Source organism: Squalius cephalus (assembly GCF_949319135.1).
Source record: "Squalius cephalus genome assembly, chromosome: 1".
NCBI lineage: Eukaryota > Metazoa > Chordata > Actinopteri > Cypriniformes > Leuciscidae > Squalius > Squalius cephalus.
The window spans coordinates 20,869,355-20,881,606 of NC_137122.1; the positions used below are offsets into that span (position 1 = coordinate 20,869,355).

Genomic DNA, 12,252 nt, shown 5'->3' on the forward strand with positions numbered 1-12,252 from the left:
CATCAACAACATCTGCGTCTCCATTATTTGATTCTGCACAAACATCTCCATCAACAACACTTGCATCACCAACATATGATTCTGCACCAACATCTCCATCTACAACACCAGTTTCACTATCAAATGATTCTAAACCAACATCCCCATCCACAACATCTCCATCAGCAACACCTGCATCACCAACAAATGATTCTGCATCAACATCTCCATCAACAACAAATGATTCTGCATCAACATCTCCATCCACAACATCTCCATCCACAACATCTCCATCCACAACATCTCCATCACCAACATATCCATCAACAACACCTGCATCACCAACATTTGATTCTGCACTAACATCTGCATCAACAACACCAGCTTCACCAACATATGATTCTGCACCAACATCTCCATCAACAACACCTGCATCACCAACATATGATTCTGCACCTACATCTCCATCAACAACACCTGCATCAACAACAAATGATTCTGCACCAACATCACCATCAAGAACACCTGCATCACCAACATATAATTCTGCACCAACATCTCCATCAACAATACGTGCATCTTCAACATTTGATTCTGCACCAACATCTCCATCAACAACACCTGCACACCAACATATGATTCTGCAACAACATCTCCGTCAACAACACCTGCATCATCAACATTTGATTCGGCACCAACATCTCCATCAACAACACCTGCAGGACCAATATATGATCCTGCACCTACATCTTCTTCAACAACATCTTCACCACCAACATATGATTCTGCATCAACATCTCCATCAACAATACCTGCATCACCAACATATGATTCTGCACCAACATCTCCAACAACAACACTTGCATCACCAACATTTGATTCTGCACCAACATCTCCAACAACACCTGCATCAACAACATTTGATTCTGCACCAAAATCTCCATTACCAACACCTGCATCACCAACAAATGATTCTGCACCATCATCACCATCAAAAACACCAGCTTCACCAACAAATGATTCTGCACCAACATCTCCATCAACAACACCTGCATCACCAACTTTTGATTCTGCACCAACATCTCCAACAACACCTGCATCACCAACATTTGATTCTGCACCAACATCTCCATTACCAACACCTCCATCACCAACAAATGATTCTGCACCAACATCTCCATCAACAACACCTGCATCACCAACAAATGATTCTGCACCAACATCTTCATCAACAACACCTGCATCACCAACATGTCATTCTGCACCAGCATCTCCATCTACAACACCAGCTTCACCAACATGTGATTCTGCACCTACATCTCCATCAACAACCCCTGCATCACCAACATTTGATTCTGCACCAACATCTCCATCAACAACATCTGCATCACCAACATATGATTATGCACCTACATCTCCATCAACAACACCTGTATCACCAATATATGATTCTGCACCAACATCTCCATCAACAACCCCTGCATCACCAACATATGATTCTGCACCAACATCTCAATCAACAACACCAGCTTCACCAACAAATGATTCTGCACCAACATCTCCATCAACAACACCTGCATCACCAACAAATTATTCTGCACCAACATCTCCATCCACAACATATCCATCAACAACACCTGCATCACCAAAAATGATTCTGCACCAACATGTCCATCCACAACATCTACATCAACAGCACCTACATTACCAACAAATGATTCTGCACCAAAATCTCCATCCACAACATCTCTATCAACAACACCTTCATCACCAACAAATGATTCTGCACCAACATCTCCTTCCACAACATCTCCATCAACAACACCTGCATCACCAACAAATGATTCTGCACCAACATCTCCATCAACAACACCTGCATCAACAACACCTGCATCTCCAACATTTGATTCTGCACCAACATCTCCATCAACAACACCTGCATCCCCAACATTTGATTCTGCACCAACATCTCCATCAACAACACCTGCATCACCAACATATGATTCTGCACCAACATCTCCATCAACAACACCTGCATCACCAACATATGATTCTGCACCTACATCTCCATGAACAACACCTGCATCACCAACATGTGATTCTGCACCAACATCTCCATCAACAACACCTGCATCACCAACAAATTATTCTGCACCAACATCTCCATCAACAACACCTGCATCACCAACAAATTATTCTGCACCATCTCCATCCACTTGTTATGTAATATGCACTTATTCTATTATAATTATGCTTTTTGGTATATAAAGTACTTATGGGTCTCAGTGAACCACAATTGTAACTCTATTAAAAAAAGTGGTTTTATAAAGAAAGACACTACAAGATGTTGTTAAACCGTTTTATAAAGAAAGTGTTATATTATATAAGACACTTGTAATAATCATTGTAACCATATATTGAGAAAATGTTTATCAAGAAAAATACTGCAATTGTTGTTGTAAAATCATTTATTGACAAAATTGTTAGTGAAGAAAAACACTGCAATTGTTTTTGTAAACTCATTTATTGAGAAAATGGTTTATAAAGAAAAAATACCACACTGAATGTTGTAAGCATTTATTAAGCATATGGAAGAGTAGAGAGAAATTGAAGATGTATTAGAAAGAGCTTTGCCAAAGAAAGAGGAAAAATGCAAGCAATACCATCTGTGTGTTCAGGACGAGATGCAGAGTACTCGAAGAAAATTTCCAGAAGGAGGATGACAAAGAGATAAAGGCTTTAATGACCAAGTCCTAGGGGGTTTCCAGGAGGGGATTACCAATGAACAAATTTAGGGAGTTTCCAGGAGGGGATTTCTGAAGATGTCAAAAAGTTGATGGACTTTAAAAGGACTGAAGAGATAATGTCCAGGCAGACGCTGATTCACCAAGGACGGCCTCTCCGGTGTCAGATGCCTTGCCTTTGTGCCTCATGATGTTAAAAGCTTGTAAATTATTTGGTTTTGATTTACTTTTATTTTTATTTAATATATTAGTACCCTTTATGTAAACTAGTTAACCTGTATTTAATAAAAAATATATATATAATTGAAATTAAAAGCTCGCCTGCCATAAGTCTCTATTTTACAAAAGATTGAGCTGAACTGACCACGGAAAAGTCCTCTGTGATCTAAATATTGTAAGTTTGGAAATTCAAATACTTATTATTTAGGACAGATTTGACTTACTTTCCCTAACCTGAGAATAATTAAAATTAGGTAAAAGGTGCTTAAAATTACGCACCATAAAACACACAACATCTCCATCAACAACACCTGCATCACCAACAAATGATTCTGCACCTACATGTCCATCCACAACATCTCCATCAACAACACCTGCATCACCAACAAATGATTCTGCACCAACATCTCCATCAATAACACCTGCATCTCCAACAAATGATTCTGCACCTACATGTCCATCCACAACAACTCCATCAACAACACCTGCATCTCCAACAAATGATTCTGCACCAACATTTCCATCCACAACATCTCCTCCAACAACAAAATATTCTGCACCAACATATCCAACTACAACATCTCTATCAACAACACCTGGGGCCTGTACCATGAAGCCGGATTAGGTGGCTATCCAGCTATGTTTCAGCTTAGTTTCCGCCAACCCTGGGTTTTAGGTACTATGAAAGTAGCTCGGCTTTAATCGGTGTTCGTTGCCATGGTATCTTACGCTGCACGGCTAACCTGCTCCGGGGCAGGTTATGTTCTGGATTCGAGATCTCAGACTGAAGTTTGACCAATCAGCTGAGAGCAAAGAAACATATAGGTGACGTAACTTATTCCAAGTGTTTGTTGCAATGACTTCACCTTTTCTTCCAAATCCGGTGGACATCTCAGCGCAAATTGTTAGACGAGCACTTTGTAAAGAAAGAGTTTTTAGCCTGACAAAATCCCCTTGCCTTTCCTGATAGTTACTTGTATGAAAGATACAGCTTTTCCGCGGAAGGAACGTCTTATCTTTGCGAACTTCTTGAGCCGCACATAAAGAATTTAACACGTCGAATTCATGCACTTACTGTACCGCAAATGGTATTGCGTTTGTGTTTTTTTGCAAGTGGTACATACTTGCATGGTGGGTGATGCACAGAAGCTAGGGGAAAACACGGTTTGTCGAACCATTCGCAAGGTGGTCCTTGCTCTGCAGGAGTATGCCTACATGAATAGTTTCATTAATATTGTTCCCCGGACATTTATCGACTATGTCCATAAAAGAGGGCTTTTATAAAATTGCCGGTAAGATATATTGATAGGGTGACATCACATGAACACTTTTTTTTTATTTATTTTTTTAAAGCACATTTCACAAATGTACTATACAATATAATACATGTTAAGAATTATTTTAAATCTTTATTATTATTCTGTTAATCTTATGATAGGATTCCCTATAGTCTATTGCTCCAGTCTCCACTGCTCTAAGAGAACATGAGGCAGATGTTAATAGGAAATCCTATCACTTCAGGTAGAGATGTGAATTTGTGAGATGATTATTTTCTGTGAGATGAATCTTTAAATTAGTAACATTAACAGATATAAAAATGATCTACTAAACATTTCATCTGCTGATGACTTGTGGTCATGAACGTATGATCACAAGTTTGGATGCTAAATGGCCTGGCTCCAGTGCTTGATTCACACATTTTCCGTGAGTCTTTGTTGTGTCAGCACTTTGAGGAAAGCAAGTTAAATTTGGTACAGTACAAAACAGTTAATTTGAACTGAGATAGAAAAACCTACACAATAACCCCTATCATGACCTTCAGACAGGGCCACAGCACCGCTTCAATGTGGCCCTCAGTAAAACCAGAGTGAAGATCGAGATGACCTTTGGCATCCTAAAGGCACGTTTCAACTATGTTCAGCCCTTAAGAGTCACCAGAGCGGGCATCAGAGATAGTGGCTGCATGCATGTGCCATTCTGCACATTATAGCCACCAGTAGAACAGAGCGAGAACCACCACAAAACCAGCTTCTCCCCGATGAAACTGACCCGATCACACTTGACCACTCAGCTGGTGCAGATGCAATCACCATACAATATTAATAAAAGCACATTGAAACTGCAGATAAGTCTCAAACTGTTTTATTGGTTTTGTGGGATGAGAGGGAGAAAGAGAGCAAGAGAAAGTTTCATTAATAAATATTAATACTAAAGTGTTACTTGGTTAAATAAGTTCACATACTGAGATCAGTTTTATTAAGCTGTTTGATCTCCTTTTTTTTTCTCAGCTCACAGTCAGCTCCTAGTGAACAGTCTAGTTCAAGTCTCCTTTAGTGTGCAGTCTAGTTCAAGTCTCCTTTAGTGTGCAGTCTAGTTCAAGTCTCCTTTAGTGTGCAGTCTAGTTCAAGTCTCCTTTAGTGTGCAGTCTAGTTCAAGACTCCTTTAGTGTGCAGTCTAGTTCAAGTCTCCTTTAGTGTGCAGTCTAGTTCAAGTCTCCTTTAGTGTGCAGTCTAGTTCAAGTCTCCTTTAGTGTGCAGTCTAGTTCAAGTCTCCTTTAGTGTGCAGTCTAGTTCAAGTCTCCTTTAGTGTGCAGTCTAGTTCAAGTCTCATTTAGTGTGCAGTCTAGTTCAAGTCTCCTTTAGTGTGCAGTCTAGTTCAAGACTCCTTTAGTGTGCAGTCTAGTTCAAGTCTCCTTTAGTGTGCAGTCTAGTTCAAGACTCCTTTAGTGTGCAGTCTAGTTCAAGTCTCCTTTAGTGTGCAGTCTAGTTCAAGTCTCCTTTAGTGTGCAGTCTAGTTCAAGTCTCCTTTAGTGTGCAGTCTAGTTCAAGTCTCCAATTGTACAGGGCCCTGACTGAGTCTGTTTCCACCTGAAACATAATTCCACCACAAACATGATCATTACAAGTTTTCTGGAGGCTCATCAAATCACAAAAAGTTCCTTGACTTCCTAGAAACACAGGACTGACTGTAATTTATGTCAAGGGTTTTAAATCCTTACACATTTCTTCTGAAGCCCATTGAGGTAGAGGCCTCAGTTTCTGGGGCAGGTTGTGAAAAATCCTACAATAAAAGAGATGAGTAAGTGCCCATCCCTTTTTTATGCCACACATTCAAATGTTTGCCATAGTAAAAAGCCCAGTGCATTCACATCAGCAACTGTCTGAGAACACACAGACAGAGTGTCTTCATTTCCTCCACCCTAATAAATAAAAATAGGCCAATGTAAAGCATAACTGTTGTAAAGCAGGTTATATTTGGTGTTCTGTCTGCTGCATACTGACCTCTGTGTGGGAGACTGTGTGTGTGTGCTGGCTTCAACAGGGACTCTGTATTTCCCTCTACTGCAGAACATACAGTCAGCCATATTTACAACTTAAAAGTAGTAATGTATTGCACACGTACCCAGTGTTACTTACTTAAAGGAGCCAGCACCAGGGTCAGACTGTACAGCACCTCTAATCCCATCCATAATCGGCCGCCCCTTGCCTACTAAGAGCCAACTCCTCCGCCACAGTGTATTCTGGTGTTCTGAATTTAACTCTTTATTTCTGTTTGCTGCAAACAAGTGTTTGTGATCAAATGTTCACAAAAGTAATAAAAGGTTGTGGTAAATACTCACCACTTTGAATTGTTATTTTTATATTTTGTCTTTATCTGCTGCCAAGAACATTTGGAGTTGGGGTTGCATCTAAAAATCAAGGAATATTAATCTTTCTTAGTACATACATGTACCTTTTTTATATATTATACAAATAGGCTATAGGGTATAGTAAACATATAGGCTACACATACATATACATAATTTTACATAAATATAGAACGTATTTGTTTAACTTACACATTAACAATCAGCAATCTTTCTCCAACAGTCTTCTCTTGCTTTGGCAGCAGAGACCGTATTGTTTCGAGCTTGAAATAGGCCTACATATTTAAATTCATCGTAATTCTGAATAATTATCTCTTGCTCCTCCGCGGAAAAATATAACGCTCTCGCTCTACTATCCGCGATTGGCTGTTCAGTGTCGACGTCACTCTTTTATGTGCACGCGCGCGCAGAGTAATCATAGCTTAAAGATCAAAGCCTGAGTTGACAGAGAAAGTTGATGAGCTGCATCATGGTACCAATAAAGCCTGATCGCATCGGTTTGGATTTGTCAACTCAAAACCAATCCTGTAACCCCGAGTTTGTCCAGCTACCTTCATGGTACAGGCCCCTGCATTACCAACAAATGATTCTGCACCAACATCTTCATCAACAACACCTGCATCACCAACAAATGATTCTGCACCAACATCTCCATCAACAACACCTGCATCACCAACAAATGATTCTACACCAACATCTCAATCCACAACATCTCCATAAACAACACCTGCATCACCAACAAATGATTCTGCACCAACATCTCTATCCACAATATCTCCAACCACAACATATCCATCAACAACACCTGCATCACCTGCAAATGATTCTGCACCAACATCTCCATCCACAACACCTGCATCACCAACAAATGATTCTGCTCCTAGATCTCCATCAACAACATCTACATCAACAACACCTACATTACCAACTATTCTGCCTCTGTTAGAGCCTGTGTATAATTTACAATGGACATCTACATTTATAAATATTATAATTTCGTGATTGTTTAATATTCTGTGTAAGTTTTATTTAACTGCCGCTATTATGTAAGTTCCTATGTGAGGACTTTTATTTTGACACGTTTCCACAATGCGCATTGGGTAACAGGAAACGGCGAGCTCATGGTGCAGTGAACACTTGAGATATGTTTGTGTTGCATCAATCCTTCTAATCCCTGATGAAAGCATTGGCTGTAAGTTTATTTCAATAATTTATCCTTCTAGTGTATACTGCAGGAGTTTAAACATGATATAATTGAAGATGTTTATGTTATTGCCGTTCGACGCTGATGCGTTGTATTGATAATGCTTCTAACCCGAGTTAGCAATGTATCTGTATACATTTTACTTGCTACACTGTTAATAAGCATGTCATTTTGATTTCTAATAAGTTTTTTATATTTATTTCATTTCATTTACAGTTTTACTCGGTTCAATGGCCGGTGTTTTTTGCCCATGTAAATTGCACTACATGTACCATTAAAGGAGCAAGACGCTCATATCCTGGCTCTTGAACAGAGTTTGGCTTGCTGTTTGTCTATGTTCACGCTTCGAGAGCAAACACGTAGAGAGAACAGTATAGTAAAAAGCCAAGGATCAGCGGGTGCAAGAAGTTATAGATGTAATCATGGAAAGTGGAGGAAAAGAAAGGGCATCTTTAGAGGTCAGTTCTAAACGCTCATCATCTTCCTCCAAGTGTTCTGTTGCCAGTGCTGCCGCTAAAGCTAGAGCCTCAGCAGAAGCTGCACGTGCTAAGATGGCGTTTGCAAAAAGACAGCTTGAAATGAAGCAGGAGAATGCCAGGCTGGAACAGGAGAGAGCTATGGTGGAAACAAGTTTAGAAGCATTGGAAATTGAAAAGGAAGCTGCCGCTGCTCTGGCAGAAGCTGAAGCGTTAGAGACAGCAGTAGCAATGGAACGTGACGACAATCGCAGTGAAAAGAGCATACTTTCATCACATGTGATTTCAATGAGAACAGAAGAATATGTGAAACACCAGTCTCAGGTGAGCTCTGACTTTGCTACCTTACCTCTGAATAACTCTTTGTTAACCTGTGTAAAGGAATCGACTCCACATGCGACAGGCGATAGAGCATGAACGCTGCATACGATGACGTTCCGGAGATACCGTTCAGGAGTTGAGCAGAATCTGTCAAGGTGATCGTCAGCAGCGGGGAAGATATCCAGAGTCACTGTACAATCTGCCTCATTCCATACCGAATACTGCATCTAAAGCATCTCCATGTCAAAATCCTGCTTCACAAAGGTACGCAGTCCATCCAGATATGCAGCATTTCTCTCAAAGTCAAGCCGTGCCTATGTTAGATTTTGCTAGATTTGTAGCGCGTAGAGAGCTACTCACCACAGGACTTACTAAGTTTGATGATAACCCAGAGAACTTCAGAGCATGGGAGTCTTCATTTGTTAATGCTACACAAGACTTACAGCTCTCAGCTGGTGAAGAATTAGACTTATTAGTCAAGTGGCTGGGGAAGGAATCGTCGGATCATATGAGGAGGATTCGAGCTGTGTATGTTACTAATCCACAAGCTGCTCTTTCACTGTCTTGGATGAGACTTCAAGAATGTTATGCCACTCCTGAAGTGATAGAAAGTGCTTTATTTAAGCGCTTGGATAACTTTCCACGTCTATCTCCAAAAGACAACACAAAACTCAGGGAACTCGCAGACCTGCTCATGGAGCTCCTTGCAGTTAAAGGAGACACATACTTACCGGGTATACACAGCAAAATCCCCAGTGTTAAATTAACACTCCTCAGTGTACATATGTGTCCACACTACAGGCTGTTAAAAATTAACACTGAAGCAGTGTTGAAGTTAATGAGATAATTAAGTTAACACTGAAGCAGTGTTGAATTTAATGCGATAATTAAGTGATTAATTAAGTGATGATTGGCCATTAGTGGTGACACCTGATGTTAATAAGCAGAATCATTGACGGAAAGAGAAAAAACAATAACAGAAAAAAGAGAAACACAAGAACTACAACTGACTTCGAGTCATTACACATTGTTGCACTTATTATTACCAGTTTGACTTTATTTCTGTCATACATCGACAAAAGTTCTTGAGATTTAACAGAAGTTTAGACGGTAATGTTTTATGGAATTTTTCTTTTCAAGGTACCATTTTGGTGGTGTAAGACTGAAAATACTGGTTGGGGCCCTGATCTGAGACAAAAGGGCCTTGCTGGTCTAATTACCATTTGACCTCCCCCATACGACCTCACTTCCGCAAACTACTAAGAACTCACACAAGAATATGGTTTAATGTGAATTCTTATCATTGACTGTTATGTTTTTGGTGTCATTTGAAATGTCTCAAAGTGAGTGGTACAGATATCTCATTTCCAGATAGATAAAATAAAAGGTAATTAGGTTTTAAGAGTTTATGGATAACTGACTTACAAAGGAAGGTGGTCTCTCAAGCAAATGGTCACCCACCCCCATGAAGGTGCGACTACTGCATGCAAATTTCTTTTGTTAGCACATGTTTCCATGTGAAAGAGGTCTGACTATTTAATGAGATGCAGCAGAGAGTTCGGGGCCTTTTCTGTATTTCAGATCGGTCCGTTAGGCTGAGAGATATAGATCTCTCAGCCTAATGTATTTCTTAAATGTTGGGTATGCACCTCTTTTCTTTATTCCAGAGAATTTGATGTTTTGTATCGATTATCTTTGAATTGATTATGAAATTGGCATGATACATTTACCTGACATAATAAATTGTTACATTCGATTATTCTAACTGATCTTGACATTGTTCATTTAATAGTTAAAAGGAACAGTCAAACATTTGCTCACTGTTAGTGAGGACAGATATTATTAAAACCTTTCATTTATGGAGTCAGATGAAATTACGAGAGAATACATGACTAAATGTATTGTAAATTTAAACAACCAAATACTTTGCATGGGTGAGGACAGAACATGTGATACCTTCCCTGTGTTATTGGAAAACCTCCATTGGGCCAATCTCACGGGCCTTACAAAATGGTGACCTCGACGTGATCTCAAAACAGATAAAAACAGATTCACGAGAAACGTCCTTTCCAGCAAGTATTGGGATCTTAAAATCAACAAGAGGTTTGAAAATCATCTCTTTCTTCTGCAGTTGTGGTAAGTCAATTTTCTTTGCATTTTTAGAAGTGTTGAAGAAATGTTTGATGTGGCAGCCAGATGAAGAATGAAAAACCTTGTGTATTAGATTTTAAAGATCGCCTTGTTTTGCCTAAGCAACAAGAAACGAAAACTAAAGTGAGAATAACATCTTCCAAACAATTTGAATAACTCGATGAAGAGCTGAAAAAAGTAAAGCCTAAAAAGTTTTAAAATCAGCCGCATGTTTTCCGGCCATTGTTGTATCTGGGCTTGTTAAACAAACCAGCAACACGTGAAGAGAATGAGCAAACTAACAAGAAACAGAGAAAGAAAAATCTACGTTTGTAAACAATCGGAAAACACGTGATTTTATAAATAAAAAGGCAGATCGATGCATTGTTTATGGAAAGAAAATTTTGGGAAAACAGGATGATATGATGTACAGGCTAAAACTCAAATATCAAGGATAATGCTAAATGCTATTGTCCATGTTGCTTTCAAAACGCTCAAGGCTACGCTAAATGCTAAAGCCATGCTGCGCTCAAGGATAATGCTAAATGCTATTGTCCATGTTGCTTTCAAAACGCTCAAGGCTACGCTAAATGCTAAAGCCATGCTGCGCTCAAGGCTAATGCTAAATGCTATTGTCCATGTTGCTTTCAAAACGCTCAAGGCTACGCTAAATGCTAAAGCCATGCTGCGCTCAAGGCTAATGCTAAACGCTATTGTCCATGCTGCATTCAAGGCTAATGCTAAATGCTAAAACGTTAACATTGATGGAATTAAATTAAGATTTTTCAATTTAATTTGGCTTATTTCAGTTCCTCTGAAAAGTAAACCTCTAAAGTATTTGATATGCTATCTAGTCAAAAATTCGGGAAAATTAGCCGTTATAACTAGCTATGATCGCACGCATCCTGATTTTGATGTCAAGCTGTTCAAATATTTGAGAATACTACTCTGAGCAATGCATATTCTGTTTGGATTTTCAAATTTGTAGTTGTGCTTAACACATTGTGCTAGAACACACTTTATAGTTGTTTGTGCTATGAAAATGTGCACATAGGCTAGTTGAATTTATTCTTTAAAAACACAGGATTGCTTTGCTGTGAGTGTATTTGGAACACTTAGGTAAAAGGTTGTAGATGTTGTATTCTAGGCCATGTATCCTGGGTAAACTGGATTAAATATCAAGTGTGTTTGTTGAATTTGTTTGTCTCCTAAGAGGAGCATAGGATTGCCATGTGGCTACAATGTAAATCACAAGACAAAGAAATCGGAAAATCAGAAACGAATGCATCTCATTAATCTTGAAACAAAAATCTTTTTATATTTAAGGCTTCAGAGAACTAAGTATTGTTATGTTTGAATGTATTCTGAATTGCTCTGAGATTCGTTTTTTCCAAAATAGATTACCGGATTCGTATATTTCCACAAGTTTGCGCCAGACATTAGTGACGACTAATACTGGATATCAGATTCAAGTGTACTTGAATGAGGGGGACGAGTTAATTTCCGTCCAGAATCAGCTACTGCTGTTTGATC

General features: G+C 39.2%; 1 protein-coding gene across 1 annotated transcript in view; it reads left to right on the forward strand.

Annotated features, from left to right (window-relative positions):
* LOC307171263 (interferon-induced very large GTPase 1-like) overlaps window positions 1-4,674 on the forward strand; it is a gene marked incomplete at its 3' end in the record, with an annotated part of 37,424 nt that extends 32,750 nt beyond the window's left edge. The window contains exon 2 of the mRNA XM_079892774.1: window positions 4,667-4,674. Coding sequence (XP_079748900.1) covers window positions 4,667-4,674 — 8 coding nt within the window. The remainder of the gene's footprint in view (window positions 1-4,666) is intronic.
* Between the last annotated feature and the right edge of the window lie 7,578 nt (window positions 4,675-12,252).